Source organism: Oncorhynchus clarkii, chromosome 23 (assembly GCF_045791955.1).
Source record: "Oncorhynchus clarkii lewisi isolate Uvic-CL-2024 chromosome 23, UVic_Ocla_1.0, whole genome shotgun sequence".
In the NCBI taxonomy this organism is placed as follows: Eukaryota; Metazoa; Chordata; class Actinopteri; order Salmoniformes; family Salmonidae; genus Oncorhynchus; species Oncorhynchus clarkii.
The window spans coordinates 22,386,462-22,406,687 of record NC_092169.1 but is presented as its reverse complement, the minus strand read 5'-3'; the positions used below and the strand labels follow the sequence as shown (position 1 = coordinate 22,406,687).

Below are 20,226 nucleotides of genomic sequence, written 5' to 3'. Positions count from 1 at the left end.
TAATGTTCTGTATTATTTCATGTTTCGTGTTTCGTGTGAACCCCAGGAAGAGTAGCTGCTGCTTTTGCATCAGCTAATGGGGATCCTAATAAAATACCAAAGTATAGTAAACCGTCGGATAATAAACTCTTTCTGTATTGAACAAGTAGGATATACACAGCACACCCTTTATACAGTTGAAGTCGGAAGTTAATATACACTATAGCCAAATACATTTAAACTCAGTTTTTCACAATTCCTGACATTTAATCCTAGTAACAATTTCCTGTCTTAGGTCAGTTAGGATCATCACTTTATTTTAAGAATGTGAAATGTCAGAATAATAGTAGAGAGAATTAATTCTTTCAGCTGTTATTTCTTTCATCACATTCCCAATAGGTCAGAAGTTTACATACACTCAATTAGTATTTGGTAGCTTTACCTTGAAATTGTTTAACTTGGGTCAAATGTTTTGGGTAGCCTTCCACAAGCTTCCCACAATAAATTGGGTGAATTTTGGCCCATTCCACCTGACAGAGATGGTGTAATTGAGTCAGGTTTGTAGGCCTCCTTGCTCGCACACGCTTTTTCAGTTCGGTCCACACATTTTCTATAGGATTGAGGTCAGGGCCTTGTGATGGCCACTCCAATATCTTGACTTTGCTGTCCTTAAGCCACTTTTCCACAACTTTGGAAGTATGCTTGGGGTCATTGTCCATTTGGAAGACCCATTTGCGACCAAGCTTTAATTTCCTGACTGATGTCTTGAGATGTTGCTTCAATATATCCACATAATTTTCCTCCCTCATGATGCCATCTATTTTGTGAAGTGCACCAGTCCCTCCTGCAGCAAAGCACCCCCACAACATGATGCTGCCATCCCCGTGCTTCACGGTTGGGATGGTGTTCTTCAGCTTGCAAGCCTTCCCCTTTCTCCTCCAAACATAACAGTGGTCATTATGGCCAAACAGTTCTGTTTTTGTTTCATTAGACCAGAGGACATTTCTCCAAAAAGTATGATCTTTGTCCACACGTGCAGTTGCAAACCGTAGTCTGGCTTTTTTATGGTGGTTTTGGAGCAGTGGCTTCTTCCTTGCTGAGTGGCCTTTCAGGTTATATAGGACTCATTTTTACTGTGGATATAGATACTTTTGTACCTGTTTCCTCCAGCATCTTCACAACGTCCATTGCTGTTGTTCTAGGATTGATATGCACTTTTCGCACCAAAGTACATTCACCTCCAGGAGACAGAACGCGTCTCCTTCCTGAGCGGTATGACGGCTGCGTGGTCCCATGGTGTTTGTACTTCCGTACTATTGTTTGTACAGATGGACGTGGTAACCTCAGGCATTTGGAAATTGCTCCCATGGATGAACCAGACTTGTGGAGGTCTACAATTCTTTTTCTGAGGTCTTGGCTGATTTATTTTGATTTTCCAATGATGTCAAGCAAAGAGGCACTGAGTTTGAAGGTAGGCCTTGAAATACATCCACCGGTTCACCTCCAATTGACTCAAATGATGTCAAGTAGCCTATCAGAAGCTTGTAAAGCCATCATTTTCTGGAATTTTCCAAGCTGTTTAAAGGAACAGTACTCTTATTGCATGTAAAATCTTGACCCACTGGAATTGTGATACAGTGAATTATAAGTGAAATAATCTGTCTGTAAACAATTGTTGGATTTTTTTTTTACTTGTGTCATGCACAAAGTAGATGTCCTAACCGACTTGCCAAAACTATAGGTTGTTAACAAGAAATTTGTGGAGTGGTTGAAAAACAAGTTTTAATGACTCCAACCTAAGTGCATGTAAACTTCCAACTTCAACTGCACATGGAATTTACACTCTTGGTTGGATAACCTGATATTTTCTGGTTGGTTTTTAACCATGTTCACTTGACTAAACACTGGATCCTTGGAAGGTTAACAAGCGTAGGTGTACACCTTTTAGCATAGAAAGCTTCACAGTGGAAGGCAAATGTAATCATCAAAGAGTGGCCCGTATTTGTCCTCTGAACACTGCACATGTCAGGGCCTGTATTCATAAGGAGTTTCTGAGTAGGATTGCTAATCTAGAATCAGGGGCTGTAGCTATGAGAGTAAAAGTGCTGGTTTAGGATCAGTTTTAAAAAAAAAATTACATCACAATGAATAAGATTACATGGACATGGAGTGACCTGATCCTAAACCTGCTTAAAACATGATTATAATAACTATGAATATAATTTCATACATATTAAACAAATACAATATTTTAACTATGATGAAATCACTTGAATCATTAGAATCCTCAATAGACTATTTTCTATAACAATATTGCTCATCCTGTAGCCTTGACCCATGTTTATATAATAGAGTAATTATGAATGAAATTACTTATATTTAAACAGGTGTTCAGTATCAAGCAAACACACCATAATAACACACCATATTTTACCTGTTAAAACATGACCTCAATACTGCAATGAGTCAACTAACCTCATATAGTTTAGACTGCACTGCACTACAAATACAGATCTTATTTAATTGCTTTAAAAGTACAACAATAAAAGTATACGGAAGCATCAAATATATTTTCCATATTGCACAAGTAGAGCACAATTGTCGTTGTAGAGCACAATTGTCGTACATGGAGTTTCCTGCCTGGTTGAACTTTGACCTAGTATTTTCATATGCCAAAACCGGATCCTTGGAAGGAACAAATACACCATATTTTAGGCTACCTGTTGAAACATGACAAGCCTTTAACTGCCCCTGCAATGCAATACTAGAATACTTCATTTATTGGTCCATTTACATGGACATAATGTATGTTTGCGGTCACAGTACCCAACCTGACAGAAAACACAAACGTTCAATACAGGAAGAGTTAAAACACAAACGTGAGCAGCATAATTAAGGGCTGCTGGAGCAATTAGGGGTAAAGTGCCTTGCTCTAACGCACAACGGCGTTATGGGATGTTGAAATTCATAACCCTCCGGCTGCCGTCTCATTCTTTGGGGATTTCCCCCCAGTCAGCTCCAGGATTGAAACCGGCAACCCTGAAGTTACCGACCCCTGTCTCTAATTACGAGGCTACCGCAGCCCGCGAGGTTGGTTGTCTCATGGCATGAGTCAACCAACCTCATACAGTTTCATTGGTGCAGATACACTGCAGATACAAATCTCATATCGCTGCTGAAAAGTACTTTAGTAATTACAAAGTACATGGTTCTGTGTTACAGAGCACAACCGTCATACATGAATTTTCCCTGCTGGTTGAACTTCAACCTAATATTTTCAACTTGCCAAAACTTGATCCTTGGAAGGATCAAACACACAATTATAATCATGCCCCATATTTTACCTGTTGCAACAAGTCTTCAAAACTGCCATGAGCCAAACAATCTTACAGGTCACAACTCTTTGTAGGCAGAAAGAAACATGCATTCTCTAATTTCATAAAGTAAACATATCTTTTTACTGGTCAGTTTGGACTGTCAGAATAAGGCGTTCAAGATAGGCTTAAATATCCTATAAAGTACAGTATATGGTTGGATAATAAACTCTTTCTGTATTGAACAAGTAGGATAAACACAGCACACCCATCATACATATCATTCACACAATTGGTTGGAATTTAACCTGATATTGTCTGGTTGATTTTAAACCATGTTCACTTGCTCAAACACTGAATCCTTGGAAGGTTAACAGGTATAGGTGTGCCTGCACTGTGGAAATCACGTTATCAAACAGTGGCTCATAATTGTCCTCTGAACACGGCATGTCAGTAAGATTGCTAGTCTAGGATTTGGGGCCATATGAAACATCTAAGGCCGTGTCTAGACTTGACAGTTCATACAGCTTTAGTACTCTGATGATATATTTCTGATCATGGAGTTCCAAACCCGTCATGTATCTACATACACCTACATTTAAATGTGTCTACCGTGTCCACAGTGCGTCCGGATTCCCTATTCCCGCACTGTATTCAAATGCCAGTTTGCATTATACAAACGGTGGAATAGGTCAAATATGATACAAACACAACAACTGATGGCAGTAGCTAACTGCTGTATGAGGCCAGCAAACACATTCCTCACATGCTAGGAACATATTTCCTCCAACATTGTAATGAAAAAGTGCCTCTCGGTCCCAAAACACACGTTTTCTGGAGACTTGTAGGAGGGGTGCTGACGTCGCCCACTGTATGCGCTTTCGGTAGCCTGATTGCCTTCGGTAGCCTGATTGCCAACCTGGCACTGTCCTCCTGAAGTGGTCGGCCAGATCGGAACACAATCAGACCACAAGGGGGAACCTGATCCTAGATCAGCGCTCTTACTCACGACACTTGATACAGCCCCAGGTCCCCCAGTACATTCACTATAACCTAAAAGGCTCAACTCATCCTAGATCAGCACTCCTACCCTAAGACGCTTTATGATTACAACCCTGATGTGATGTTGACTAATCAATATATCAGAGAACATTCTAGAAATGTTATCAATCTGAAATCTGATTCAAGTTTGATGCAAATCTAGATGAGCAAACAACCAGGTAACTCCCCTTGTAGTACAAGTCATATAAGTGGCACCTAAGCCATAAAGATAAACAAAACATGCTCATCTTGACCCTCTGGAATCCATTTATCTTTTTCTCAACTATGTTTGACAATGTGGTCATCTGTCTCACCAACCTGTCACTGTTCTACTAGCCTGGTCCCAGATCAGTTTGTGCTGTCTTGCCATCTCATATGCTGTTTTGCCAACTCCTATGGTCACTGTCACAAGACAGCACAAACAGATCTGGGACCAGGCTACATATCTCCTGGCTTAGGGAGATACAGTGCCTTGCGAAAGTATTCGGCCCCCTTGAACTTTGCGACCTTTTGCCACATTTCAGGCTTCAAACATAAAGATATAAAACTGTATTTTTTTGTGAAGAATCAACAACAAGTGGGACACAATCATGAAGTGGAACGACATTTATTGGATATTTCAAACTTTTTTAACAAATCAAAAACTGAAAAATTGGGCGTGCAAAATTATTCAGCCCCTTTACTTTCAGTGCAACAAACTCTCTCCAGAAGTTCAGTGAGGATCTCTGAATGATCCAATGTTGACCTAAATGACTAATGATGATAAATACAATCCACCTGTGTGTAATCAAGTCTCCGTATAAATGCACCTGCACTGTGATAGTCTCAGAGGTCCGTTAAAAGCGCAGAGAACATCATGAAGAACAAGGAACACACCAGGCAGGTCCGAGATACTGTTGTGAAGAAGTTTAAAGCCGGATTTGGATACAAAAAGATTTCCCAAGCTTTAAACATCCCAAGGAGCACTGTGCAAGCGATAATATTGAAATGGAAGGAGGATCAGACCACTGCAAATATACCAAGACCTGGCCGTCCTTCTAAACTTTCAGCTCATACAAGGAGAAGACTGATCAGAGATGCAGCCAAGAGGCCCATGATCACTCTGGATGAACTGCAGAGATCTACAGCTGAGGTGGCAGACTCTGTCCATAGGACAACAATCAGTCGTATATTGCACAAATCTGGCCTTTATGGAAGAGTGGCAAGAAGAAAGTCATTTCTTAAAGATATCCATAAAAAGTGTTGTTTAAAGTTTGCCACAAGCCACCTGGGAGACACACCAAACATGTGGAAGAAGGTGCTCTGGTCAGATGAAACCAAAATTGAACTTTTTGGCAACAATGCAAAACGTTATGTTTGGCGTAAAAGCAACACAGCTGAACACACCATCCCCACTGTCAAACATGGTGGTGGCAGCATCATGGTTTGGGCCTGCTTTTCTTCAGCAGGGACAGGGAAGATGGTTAAAATTGATGGGAAGATGGATGGAGCCAAATACAGGACCATTCTGGAAGAAAACCTGATGGAGTCTGCAAAAGACCTGAGACTGGGACGGAGATTTGTCTTCCAACAAGACAATGATCCAAAACATAAAGCAAAATCTACAATGGAATGGTTCAAAAATAAACATATCCAGGTGTTAGAATGGCCAAGTCAAAGTCCAGACCTGAATCCAATCGAGAATCTGTGGAAAGAACTGAAAACTGCTGTTCACAAATGCTCTCCATCCAACCTCACTGAGCTCGAGCTGTTTTGCAAGGAGGAATTGGAAACATTTTCAGTCTCTCGATGTGCAAAACTGATAGAGACATACCCCAAGCGACTTACAGCTGTAATCGCAGCAAAAGGTGGCGCTACAAAGTATTAACTTAAGGGGGCTGAATAATTTTGCACGCCCAATTTTTCAGTTTTTGATTTGTTAAAAAAGTTTGAAATATCCAATAAATGTCCTTCCACTTCATGATTGTGTCCCACTTGTTGTTGATTCTTCACAAAAAAATACAGTTTTATATCTTTATGTTTGAAGCCTGAAATGTGGCAAAAGGTCGCAAAGTTCAAGGGGGCCGAATACTTTCGCAAGGCACTGTATGTACTGGTCAGCAGCTCTGGTGGTCTAGGTCTGGCATGACGTCATCCCTCTGACCACTTCTGGGGAGAAAAAAAAACACACTGTTGTCAGGCATGCCAAGGAGCACTTGTTGCAACACATTACGACACATGAACAACATAACCTCTCTAGCTCAAACAGGTGATTTCTACTACTCTGTATTTGAAACATTATTTGCACATTACGTGCAATAAGTCAGTGAACTATAGTGGCAGTGAAGTACAGTGAACCAGTACCTTCAACCAGGGCTCAAATTGAAGGGGTATATGGGGGTATGCCATACCCCTTATTAATGAAAAATGCAAAATGCATACCTTTTAAGCTTAAGATTTTGAAGGGGGAAAAAGATATCCCTTTTATAAGCGTTATAAAAACATTGCTTAACTCTGTAATGCTTTAGGCTATAAACAAGCAGCAACTTTCATGAGAAAGGCGTGATTCTGATGCATATGGGGATATATTTGGTTCGAGGACTCAAAGCAAAGCAAAAATCGACTTTTCTTGGGAAGTAATCTAATGTGTGACTCAGTCAGCATCTCTTTCTGAAGAATATGTTTAACTAATATACTTGATGGTTCATGTTAATTACAATATTATTATCATGATATAGCCTACCCAAAATATGCCATGAGTCATGTTACAAAATCCTGCGTAGAATTGTAGGAAATTTGCTTCTAAACCACAAAAATGTACTAGAGCAACCATTTTTTATTTTGTTGTAAAAACGTAGTTGTTCTTTCACAATAGCTTGTCAGTGGAACAATTATCATTCCTCACAATGGGCTACATATAGGGTGATTAGTGTGCTTCTGTCAGCAAGAACAGTACTGTTGTTCTCCATACTTCTATTATTCCACTTCTTCCCAGTTTTGCTAGTGCTCCTATTTACTTGAATTCTAACATACCTACTTGTGCCTTTGAAAATAAATCTTGAGGCCAACATTTTCGTAGGCCTTTTCATCTAAGCTATGTCCTGGACAGAGCTGATTGTAAGTCATAAAAAATTTGAAAAAGCTATATTGAAATGCTTCTTGCCTCAAGTGTCTTGTTTTGTCCTTCTAGTACTTCAAACCAATTTGTAAAGTTGTGAATGTATATTCAACTTTTAAAGCATACATGTGATTTTATTTTAATTCAACCTTGGTCATAGACCTACACCTCCCAGGAGTCCTCAGAACTGACCAATTAACAGCTGCTATCTATATGCATATGTCATAAATTATATATTAAAGGTGACATTGTCATTCCCACTGTAGAGTGAATTGCGAAATGTGACATAACGCAGTGTTTATACACCATTGATAGAATATGCGATACACTTGTGATTTGTGAAGCATTTATGTAGTGCTTATGAAGCCTTTATGTATGCTAAACTTTGTGAGTTGTATTTGGTTTAAAGCAGGACAGAAAATTGCTTACTTCCTGCATTGATCCCAAACTTGTCAATATGTCCATAATGTATTTTGTTCTAAGTTTGTTATATGTTAACTATGGGTTTTAGAAGGAAGAACTGATCAAATACTGTAGATTCCACCCTAGTTGATCAAGTTTATGGGTACCTTCTGTCTTGTATGTCAGCAATAATGGAAGATGTGTACCATACCTGAAGGCATCACAGTATTAGTTAATAGTTGGACCATTGGACTCCATAGCACCACCTAGTGTAGATATATAGACTTTATGCCTACTCAGTTCAGGCATGTAACATGAAGTAACAGGAAATACAGCATGTGCATATGCCTCATTCAAACACAGAATACAGGAAGATAGAATCTATTCTTGCATTTTGTGAGCAAGCAACCCCAAACACACTTCCCCTGCTCTCCACTCATTTCCTACTTTTGATCCATTCACAAAAGGCAGGAAATGTTTTGCTTCACTCCTGCTGCAGGATTTAGGGACACAACCCCCCCATTAGACTTGCATCTGTCTCTGAATAACACAACTTTCATTCAACATTCTACATGACATTGAAAACCTCTCAGCATTTTCTTAAATGTAATAATCACTTTCCTTTTTGAGAGGATTTTGGAATTGAGTTTCCACTGATTTGACTGTTTTATCTCTGTAGTCATCACACAATCCAGAGGACACCATTCACTAAGTGTAAGAATTAGAAAAACTTGATACGGAAGTTGTAGTGGTAGTAATGAACTATCTTTCAAAGACCAACAGCAGTTCGCAGTGTGGCGTGTGAGGGAACATATCCACAGGCACAGCCACAGTCGGCCTGAAAGCCTCGCCTGTCAGCTTCCTATGTGGGTCGGGACTGCAACACAGCTCCCTGAAGTTCCTCATGGCCTCTCCTTCGGGTTTGCAGGATATATAGAGCAGCCTGCGGATGGATGAGTGATTCCTTAGAGTCCGGATCACACGATAATGCAGGCCAGCGCGGGCTGGGTTCACCACAGCCGTGAGGGGGCCTCCAGAGGCGGTGGTGGAGCCCAGGACCTCCATGAGCCCAGGAAGGACAACCTCGGCTTTCCCAGGGAGGAACTCACAATTCTGGATCTGGTTGAGGGCTGCGTTGTGCCTGGCGTCTTCCACGGCCTGCTGGATGAGTTCTATCCCGATGACCCGGTCCGCTCTGGGGGACATGGTGATACCGATGGCCCCCGTTCCACAGCACACATCCAAGAGTGTGCCCCCTCCTCCTACCTCTCGAGCTCCATTTGGGAGGCCCATCTCTCTCACTGTGCGGTACAGCGAATCCGCCGCCCCTTGGTTCACCTGGAAGAAGGCGTCTGCCGAGATGCGGAACTTGAACCCCAAAATCTGTGGATGATATAAGTGCATGATAAATACATCTTAGGGATTAACATTTCTGTTAATTTTGCTCCTGACTTATTGATCCTCAATAATCGGTCAACAAACTAACATTTTTTGCAAACAATAAAATTAAGTGACCAACAGAAAATACTACCAGAGATCTGTATATAATGACGAGATGCTTATGTTTCCACCCTAACAATGGGAGTCGTCCCAAGGCGGGAAGGCAGACGACAAGCTTAGGCCCAAAATAAGCCCATAGAAACGTATTGGGCTTATTTTGGACATATTTTGGCGAGAGTGAAACCTCTTGTTTTGCCTCATCCTCCCAGATACTATGCATGCATACAAGGACCAGATATTTTTCATTAAGAGCTAAATGGAAACATGCAACAATAGCAAGCCTATCGTCTTACAGTTCATATAGCCTATTATTGAACATGCAACTCCCTTCATGAAGCAGCAAACAAGCCGACTCCAACGTCGTTCTAGAGGATTTGGCAGGACGTCCAACCGGCCTCACAGCCGCAGACTAAGTATTACCACGTCAGCCCAGGGTCTCCACATCCAGCTTCTGGACAACTGATGAAACCGTGGTTTTTCACAACCGAATAATTTCTCCACAAACTGTCAGAAACGGTCTCAGGGAAGTGCTCGTCATCCTCACCAGGATCTTGACCTGATTGCTGTTTGGCGTCGCTACCGACTTCGGTTGGCAAATGTTCACCTTCGAACTATACCGGCCAGATAGCAGACACTGTGTATGGTGTTGTGTGGGGGAGCGGTTTGCTGATGTTAACATTGTGAACAGAGTGCCCCATGGTGGCAGTGGGGTTATGGTATGGGCAGGCATAAGCTACGGACAACGAACACAATTGTATTTTATCGATGGCAATTTGAATGCACAGAGATACCGTGACGAGATCCTGAGGGCCATTCTCGTGCCATTCATCTGACGCCATCACCTCATGTTTCAGCATGAGCATGTTTCATAATGCACAACCCCATGTCTCAAGGATCTGTATACAATTCCTGGAAGCTGAAAATGTCCCAGTTCTTCCATGGCTTGCATATTTACCAGACATGTCACCCATTGAGCATGGTTGAGATGCTTTGGATCGACGTATACGACAGCTTGTTCCAGTTCTATCCAGAACTGGATAGAATTCACACAGCCATTGAAAAGGAGTGGGACAACATTCCACAGGACATAATCAACAACTCTATGCAAAGAAGATTTGTCGCTGCATGAGGCAGATGGTGGTCACACAAGATACTGACCGGTTTTCTGATCCACACCCCTACCTTTTTTTTAAGGTATTGGTGATCAACAGATGCATATCTTTATTCCCGGTCATGTGAAATCCATAAATTAGGTCCTAATGAAATAATTTCAATTGACTGATTTCCTTAAATTTCAGCCACACCTGTTGCTGACAGGTGTATAAAATCTAGCACACAGACATGCAATCTCCGTAGACAAAACATGGCAGTAGAATGGCTTTCAAAGTGGCAGAGTTATATGTCACATTTACCACAAGTCAGTTCATCATATTTCTGCCTTGCTAGACCTGCCCCGGTCAACTGTGATGTTACTGTGAAGTGGAAACGTCTAGGAGCAACAACGACTCTTCTAAGAACTGGTAGGCCACACAAGCGCACAGAACTGGACCGCCCACCCCATCAAACACCTTCGGGATGAATTGGAATACTGACTTCAAGCCTAATCACCCAACATCAGTGCCCGACATCACTAATACTAGTGGCTGAATGGAAGGAAGTCCCCTCAGCAATGTTCCAACATCTAGTAGAAAGCCTTCCCAGGAGAGTTATGGCAGCAAAGGGGGGGACCAACTCCATATTACTGCCCATGATTTTGGAATGAGATGTTTGACGAGCAGGTGTCCACATGCTTTTGGTAATGTGGTGTAATTACCTCCACGTTTCTACGGTTGGATTTTCGTAAGGCTACTTTGAAGCAAGGTTAAACATGCCTCATTATTTGAAGGAAAGTAAAACGTTCAGGTTTCAAACAATTATACTGCCTCAAGCTCACATTGCAAAGTGGTGGGTGAAACGCTGATAAGTCAACGGTAGGCAGGCTATAGCCTATACACCCGAATGGCGATTGGGAGGCACGTTTTAATTAAGAGTTGAGATTCATAAATAAAAATAGCTCCTTTTAATCCAGGCCACCAAAGTTAACACGCGATTGCATTTAGAATTGTTATTTGTTGTGCAATGACTGGGCTTACAAAAGCAGGTTTCATTCCAGTAGCCTACAGACTTTTTGAGGAGCTAATCTCGCGCTGTCTAACAGGTGGTAGGCTATTCTACTTCTCAAACTAGGCTCTGTATGCTGTGCATGTTTGATAAATAATATGCATGATGACTAAGAAAATACACTTTAATTTAATTCCACACAATTATGCAGATTACCCTACGGACCGATAAGCATGACCAGTCAAATGTACACTGCTCAAAAAAATAAAGGGAACACTTAAACAACACAATGTAACTCCAAGTCAATCACACTTCTGTGAAATCAAACTGTCCACTTAGGAAGCAACAGGACTGACAATAAATTTCACATGCTGTTGTGCAAATGGAATAGACAACAGGTGGAAATTATAGGCAATTAGCAAGACACCCCCAATAAAGGGGTGGGGACCACAGACCACTTCTCAGTTCCTATGCTTCCTGGCTGATGTTTTGGTCACTTTTGAATGCTGGCGGTGCTTTCACTCTAGTGGTAGCATGAGACGGAGTCTACAACCCACACAAGTGGCTCAGGTAGTGCAGCTCATCCAGGATGGCACATCAATGCGAGCTGTGGCAAGAAGGTTTGCTGTGTCTGTCAGCGTAGTGTCCAGAGCATGGAGGCGCTACCAGGAGACAGGCCAGTACATCAGGAGACGTGGAGGAGGCCGTAGGGGGGCAACAACCCAGCAGCAGAACCGCTACCTCCACCTTTGTGCAAGGAGGAGCAGGAGGAGCACTGCCAGAGCCCTGCAAAATGACCTCCAGCAGGCCACAAATGTGCATGTGTCTGCTCAAACGGTCAGAAACAGACTCCATGAGAGTGGTATGAGGGCCCGACGTCCACAGGTGGGGGTTGTGCTTACAGCTCAACACCGTGCAGGACGTTTGGATTTGCCAGAGAACACCAAGATTGGCAAATTCGCCACTGGCGCCCTGTGCTCTTCACAGATGAAACCAGGTTCACACTGAGCACGTGACAGAGTCTGGAGACGCCGTGGAGAACGTTCTGCTGCCTGCAACATCCTCCAGCATGACCGGTTTGGCGGTGGGTCAGTCATGGTGTGGGGTGGCATTTCTTTGGGGGGGCCGCACAGCCCTCCATGTGCTTGCCAGAGGTAGCCTGACTGCCATTAGGTACCGAGATGAGATCCTCAGATCCCTTGTGAGACCATATGCTGGTGCGGTTGGCCCTGGGTTCCTCCTAATGCAAGACAATGCCTCATATGGCTGGAGTGTGTCAGCAGTTCCTGCAAGAGGAAGGCATTGATGCTATGGACTGGCCCGCCTGTTCCCCAGACCTGAATCCAATTGAGCACATCTGGGACATCACGTCTCGCTCCATCCACCAACGCCACGTTGCACCACAGACTGTCCAGGAGTTGGCGGATGCTTTAGTCCAGGTCTGGGAGGAGATCCCTCAGGAGACCATCCGCCACCTCATCAGGAGCATGCCCAGGCGTTGTTGGGAGGTCATACATGCACGTGGAGGCCACACACACTACTGAGCCTCATTTTGACTTGTTTTAAGGAAATTACATCAAAGTTGGATCAGCCTGTAGTGTGGCTTTCCACTTTAATTTTGAGTGTGACTCCAAAACGAGACCTCCATGGGTTGATAAATTTGATTTCCATTAATAATTTTTGTGTGATTTTGTTGTCAGAACATTCAACTATGTAAAGAAAAAAGTATTTAATAAGAATATTTCATTCATTCAGATCTAGGATGTGTTATTTTTTTGAGCAGTGTATTTCCAGTGGCTAACTGATTAACATCCCTAATACATCTAATTTATACTAATGGCCTTTAAGCAAAATAGATTTAGAAATTTTACTGTCCTTCTTCCACAATAACCTACAATGCTAAACTCGATCACCATGTAGTTAAAAAGCACTGTTACTTTTTAATGGTACATTTACAAATATAAATTATGATAGATTTGGGTAATTGGTGAAATAAGTATAGCCAGCTATAATTGTAATGGGTTAACAGATAATAAGAAAAGACTAACAATATATACCTTCAACGCTGGTACGACCAATCGGATTCCACGCTTCAAGATTGCTTCCATCACGTGGACTGTGATATGTTCTGGATAGCCTCAGATAACAACATTGATGTATACGCTGATTCGGTGAGCGAGTTAATTAGCAAGTGCATCGGTGGTGATGTACCCACGGTGACTATTACAACCTTCCCCAACCAGAAACCGTGGATTGATGGCAGCATTCGCGCAAAACTGAAAGCGCGAACCACTGCTTTTAATCATGGCAAGTCGACCGAAAACAAGACCGAATACAAACAGTGTAGCTATACAATAAATAAAAAGATATACATAAAAAGCAGCTACATGTTAATACAATGTTCTTGCATTTTTTACTGTGTAGTACAACCTTGTTCTGAGGGATTTTATTTATTTTTTAAAATTTTTACCCCTTTTTCTCCCCAATTTCGTAGTATCCAATTGTTGTAGTAGCTACTATCTTGTCTCATCGCTACAACTCCCGTACGGGCTCGGGAGAGACGAAGGTTGAAAGTCATGCGTCCTCCGATACACAACCAACCAAGCCGCTGCTTCTTTAACACAGCGCACATCCAACCCGGAAGCCAGCCGCACCAATGCGCCGGAGGAAACACCGTGCACCTGGCCACCTTGGCTAGCGTACACTGCGCCCAGCCCGCCACAGGAGTCGCTGGTGCGCGATGAGACAAGGACACCCCTACCGACCAAGCCCTCCCTAACCCGGGCGACGCTAGGCCAATTGTGCGTCGCCCCACGGACCTCCCGGTCGCGGCCGGTTACGACAGAGCCTGGGCGCGAACCCAGGACTCTGATGGCACAGCTGGCGCTGCAGTACAGCGCCCTTAACCACTGCGCCACCCGGGAGGCCGTTCTGAGGGATTTTTAAATCTATTTTAATATACACACAATAGCCCATAATGATAAAGCAAAAACAGTGACATTTTTTCAAATATATAAATAAAAGAACTGATATCACATTCACATAAGTATTCAGTACTTTGTTGAAGCAACTTTGGCAGCGATTACAGTCTTGAGTCTTCTTGGGTATGACACTACAAGCTTGGCACACCTGTATTTGGGTAGTTTCTACCATTCTTCTCTGCAAATCCTCTCAACCTCTGTCAAGGTTGGATGGGGAGCATTGCTGCACAGCTATTTTCAGGTCTCTCCAGAGATGTTTGATTGTGTTCAAGTCCGGGTTCTGGCTAGGCCACTCAAGGATATTCAGAGACTTGTCCCGAAGCCACTCCTGCGTTGTCTTGGCTGTGTGCTTAGGGTCATTGTCCTGTTGGAAGGTGAACAGTCGCCCCAGTCTGAGGTCCAGAGCACTCTAGAGCAGGTTTTCATCAAGTATCTCTCTGTTCATCTTTCCGTTGATCCTGACTCGTCTCCCAGTCCCTGCCACTGAAAAACATCCCCACAGCATGATGCTGCCACCAACATGCTTCACCGTAGGGATGGTGCCAGGTTTCCTCCAGATGTGACGCTTGGCATTCAGGCCAAAGAGTTCAATCTTGATTTTATAAGACCAGAGAATCTTGTTTCTCATGGTCTGAGAGTCCTTTAGGTGCCTTTTGGCAAACTCCAAGCAGGCTGATATGTGCCTTTTACTGAGGAGTGGCTTCCATCTGGCCACTCTACCATAAAGACCTGATTGGTGGAGTGCTGCAGAGATGGCTGTCCTTCTGGAAGGTTCTCCCATCACCACAGAGGAACTCTGGAGCGCTGTCAGAGTGACCATCTGGTTTTTGGTCACCTCCCTGACCAAGGCCCTTCTACCCTGATTGCTCAGTTTGGCTGGAGTCTTGGTGGTTCCAAACTTCTTCCATTTAAGAATGATGGAGGCCACCGTGTTCTTGGGGACTTTCAATGCTGCAGAAATGTTTTGGTACCCTTCCCAAAATCTGTGCTGTCACAATCCTGTCTCGGAGCTCTAAAAACAATTCCTTTGACCTCATGGCTTGGTGTTTGCTCTGAAGTGCACTTTACCACAGATGGACTCCAATCAAGTTCAACATCTCAAGGATGATCAATGGAAACAGGATGCACCTGAGTTCAATTTTGAGTCTCATAGCAAAGGGCCTGAATACTTATGTAAATATGATATTTAAGTTATTTAAGTTTCTTATTATTTATAAATGTGCAAAAAAAATCTAAACTTTGTGCCTTGTCATTATAAGGTATTGTGTGCAATTTGAGGGGGGAAACGATTTAATCAATTTTAGAATAAGGCTATATAACATAACAAAATGTGAGAAAAGTCAAGGGGTCTGAATACTTTCAGAATGCACTGTACATCCTGACCATGCTTGGTTCCACATACAGCTGTGAATCAGCCTTCCCCACAATTAACTTGATTCAAAACAAATACCGCAACAGGCTCACCAATGAACACCTGCACCAGTGTTTCAGAGATGCTCTCATACCGTTTGTGTTAAAGTTCAAAGCATTGGCAGGAGACCGAAAGTGTAATTTCTCTCATTAATGCAGGGCAAGGCCCTGGGTGACGTTCTGTGCATTCAGATTATTGTTTTTGTTCAACTCCTTTGTTCTCCAGAAAACATGCACTTTATTTTATTTAAAAAAAATATTCAAGTACAATGGTTCACAGTGCACTTTTTGCATAGACAATTATGCAACCACTTTTGTTCTTCAGCAATGTTGACGCAACGTTGCACGTTTACATTCAAAATAATGTAATTAAAATTCTTAGTCTCATTTAATGTAATTAATGTACATTTTATATAACAACATATTTCCTAAGTCGTAGACAAATACTGTATGTTTGTTACTACGCTGTAACGATAAAGGACGATATCCATCCGGACCTTTGCCACCCTGGAAGTTTGTGTCACTGGACCTTCTCTAATAGTAGTTGAGTACACCTGCTCTAAGCAGTCTATGGACAAGGTATGATGACAGCAATCCCATGCTTTGGTTTTATTTACCTGGCCACTGCTTCCAAATGCTAAATTCTAATCAAATGGTATTGATTTTAGATTTTTTTGCACTCATGTTCAAATCATGCTAAAGTATGAAAATGTATTGTGTCGCTCAAATAAGTTACTTAATGATGATTTGGACATGAAGCGTGAAAAATTATAATATCAGTACCATTGACTGCCAATTTGCAGAGGAGTACAGAGTGCAGTGATATTGTATTGTATTGCAATGCATTGTATTCACCTCCTCGTGTATGTGTGGCTGGCCATGCAGCAGCTGGTAGGGGGATTCCTCGTGGCTGCAACGGGTCATGGAGCTCTCCTGGAAGTACAGGGAGTCTAGTTGGCAGATGGCACCAGGCCCCTGGGTGAAGTACTCAACCAGGGAGGACTTATGGACCTCTATCTCCTCCGGGGTGAGCCTCTGTGGGTGGAAATAGACGATGGCCATGGTGTGGCCTGCTGCGTTGGTCCTCACTGTCACCTGTGAGTGTGTAATAATTTATAGGGTTCATGTGTATACAGCAGTACTGTGTCAAGACAATTTACACCCCCCCCCCCCCCCCCAGCAACAATAAAGTATCGGCCTAATCTATCCTATCCCAGCCTTTTTCATTGGGGCGGCAGGTAGCCTAGTGGTTAGAGCATTGGACTAGTAACCGAAAGGTTGGAAGATCAAATCCCCGAGCTGACAAGGTAAAAATCTGTCATTCTGCCCCTGAACAAGGCAGTTAACCCACTGTTCCAAGGCCGTCATTGAAAATTATATTTTTTTCTTAACTGACTTGCCCTGTATTCAAGAACATGTTATGTCTAAACTGATGGCGGGCTCAACCTCAGATGATCTAAACTATGAAATATGTGAATATGAAAAAAAATCTGAATTTCCACTTTTTTAGATCATGGAAGTTTAAGGTAAAAGATTTTTAAAAAATACTATTTATATGCATCTAAAAATTATCAAGAAATGATCAAATAGTCGACAACCCTGTTTGTAAGGTTTTAAAATATATAAATCTCAACCGTTTACATTTTCCAGTGATGAAGACATGGATGTCTCATGGTATGGTGGAAATTAGAGGTCGACCGATTATGGTTTTTCAACGCCGATACCGATTATTGGAGGACCAAAAAAGCCAATACCGATTAATCGGCTGATTTAAAAAATATATATTTGTAATAATGACAATTACAACATTACTGAATGAACACTTATTTTAACTTAATATATTACACCAATAAAATCAATTTAGCCTCAAGTAAATAATGAAACAGGTTCAATTTGGTTTAAATAATGCAAAAACAAAGTGTTGGAGAAGAAAGTAAAAGTGCAATATGTGCCATGTAAGAAAGCTAACATTTCAGTTCCTTGCTCAGAACATATGAAAGCTGGTGGTTCCTTTTAACAGGAATCTTCAATATTCCCAGGTAAGAAGTTTTAGGTTGTAGTTATTATAGGAATTATAGGACTATTTCCCTCTATACCATTTGTATTTCATTAGCCTTTGACTATTGGATGTTCTTATAGGCACTTTAGTATTGGCAGTGTAACAGTTTAGCTTCCGTCCTCGCTTCTCCCTGGGCTCGAACCAGGAACACATCGACAACAGCCACCATCGAAGCAGCGGTACCCATGCAGAGCAAGGGGAACAACTACTAGAAGGCTCAGAGCGAGTGTTGTTTGAAACGCTATTAGCGCGCTAACTAACTGGCCATTTCACTTCGGTTACACCAGCCTCATCTCGGGAGTTGATAGGCTTGAAGTCATAAACAGCGCAATGCTTGACACACAACGAAGAGCTGCTGGCAAAATGCACAAAAGTGCTGTTTGAATGAATGTTTACATGCCTGCTTCTGCCTACCACCGCTCAGTCAGATACTTAGATACTTGTATGCTCAGTCAGATTATATGCAACGCAGGACACGCTAGATAATATCTAGTAATATCATCAACCATGTGTAGTTAACTAGTGATTATGATTGATTGTTTTTTACAAGATAAATTTAATGCTAGTTAGCAACTTACCTTGGTTTACTGCATTCGTGTAACAGGCAGTCAGTCTCCTTGTGGAGTGCAACGAGAAAGAGGCAGGTCGTTATTGCGTTGGACTAATTAACTGTAAGGCTGCAAGATTGGATCCCCCGAGCTGACAAGGTGAAAATCTGTCGTTCTGCCCCTGAACAAGGCAGTTAACCCACCGTTCCTAGGCCATCATTGAAAATAAGAATGGTGTTCTTAACTGACTTGCCTAGTTAAATAAAGGTATAAAAATGTAAAAATTATTATTATATATATATATATATATTTTAATCGGCAAATCGGCGCCCAAAAATACTGATTTCCGATTATTATGAAAACTTGAAATCGGCCCTAATTAATCGGCCATTCCGATTAATCGGTCAACCTCTAGTGGAAATGCAAAAGATGTCAACTTTGAGCACCTTAATCTCTTGAATGTTTTGGCATTCATGTCCACAAAGTCACTTTCTGAGCACAATTATTATTTGTAGATCAGTCAAGTCAGTTAATTTACCTAAGATGCATCACAGTTTTGATGCTTTCAAAAACGGCAGTTGCATTGCATCAACCAATGGTTGTTTGCCACTTCATCGACTGCACAGTTAGGCATCAGATTGCTTGCTATATCATATGATGTGATTAGCTGATATGTTAAACACCTATACAAGTGTTGTGAGATCTGATCAAGCAGGAATGCCACCACTATTAATTTGATTCAAAGTAGTTGTGATGGTGTTAGGATACATTAAATATATTAAATTACTGGTGGGCCCTCTGAACTGGGTTTAGATACTATCCTACCTCCCTCCAGTGGCCTCCGTCGTGGAACAGCAGACAGGGCTCCAGGGCTGAAAGGCGGAGGAAGTCCTGGTAGCACCTGGCCACCAGCTTATGTCTCTCGGGCATGTTGAGGAGGTGGTCCCCGTTCACACACACAATGTTTCCCACCTTTCCCGTTCCCACGTAGAACCCCACCGTCTTAGGGTTGCCATCCACGCCACGGTTGACTGAGAAGGTAGACTTGTTGCGGTAGCCATCCCTGACAGGTGACGGTAAGATAGGCAGCAGAGGGAAGCTGAGTTTGGTACTCCTGGGTGGAGTACATTGTGTCAAGGCCTTATGTTGGGTCGACTCTCCACATAAGAGCTGATCTGAGAGCTGTAGTAGGATCCTCTCCTGGTGCTTCTGTTTCAGCTGGAGTTGATCGTAGTAACTCAGGCGCCACAGAGGAGTGACAGCGTCGGCCAATCTCTCCTCCCAGGGCAGGTGTTCATTTGATGCAGGCTTGTTCCTGAACTTCTTTCTCCATTTCTTCTTTGATAATTTTGGTGGTTTCCCTGGGTTGGTGGTGGTATCCTTGGCTCCCGAGCATAGACATGCCTCCACCAGAACATTTACTAGCTTATGTTTTAGTAATGCTGTCCTTAAACCCGCTAGTATTAAAAGCATGGCAAATGGGGGATTATATGATTAAACTATACACAGGAACACACACGTTTTAATGGCTGTTGTACATACATTGGGATTATTAATCCTTTGACGCCTCCGTTGATCAGTTAGCTTGAATGAAGCTAGTTTTAAAAAATATATATTGTTTAGCCACTTGTTACAATACATGTATGTACAATTTGACAAATATCTTAGACCACCAAACACATCCAGAATGGGTATATCGCAATTTGAAGCCAACTATGTTAAAATGAATTAGTCACTGACCCTGAATGTACACATGTCCACGGAGATTGAAATTCAATGACGTATTATTTAAGTT

At 42.3% G+C, this 20,226-nt stretch overlaps 1 protein-coding gene across 1 annotated transcript; it reads right to left on the bottom strand.

Annotated features, from left to right (window-relative positions):
* Positions 1–8,099: 8,099 nt before the first annotated feature.
* Positions 8,100–20,199, bottom strand: LOC139381459 (tRNA methyltransferase 2 homolog B). The gene is made up of 3 exons (XM_071125007.1): positions 19,257–20,199; positions 16,680–16,919; positions 8,100–9,216 (listed from the first exon to the last, which is right to left on the bottom strand). The coding sequence occupies exons 1-3, from the start codon at positions 19,902–19,904 to the stop codon at positions 8,596–8,598; spliced, it is 1,509 nt and encodes a 502-aa protein (XP_070981108.1). The 5' UTR covers positions 19,905–20,199; the 3' UTR covers positions 8,100–8,595.
* Positions 20,200–20,226: the final 27 nt, after the last annotated feature.

Excerpts from the sequence above, each read along its gene's own strand:
- LOC139381459 (XM_071125007.1), bottom strand. The coding sequence starts at position 19,904 with ATGCTTTTAATACTAGCGGGTTTAAGGACAGCATTACTAAAACATAAG. Across the intron at positions 16,920-19,256 it reads ACGGAGGCCACTGGAGGGAG|GTGACAGTGAGGACCAACGC; the intron begins GTAGGATAGTAT and ends ACACACTCACAG. Across the intron at positions 9,217-16,679 it reads AGCCACACATACACGAGGAG|ATTTTGGGGTTCAAGTTCCG; the intron begins GTGAATACAATG and ends TATCATCCACAG.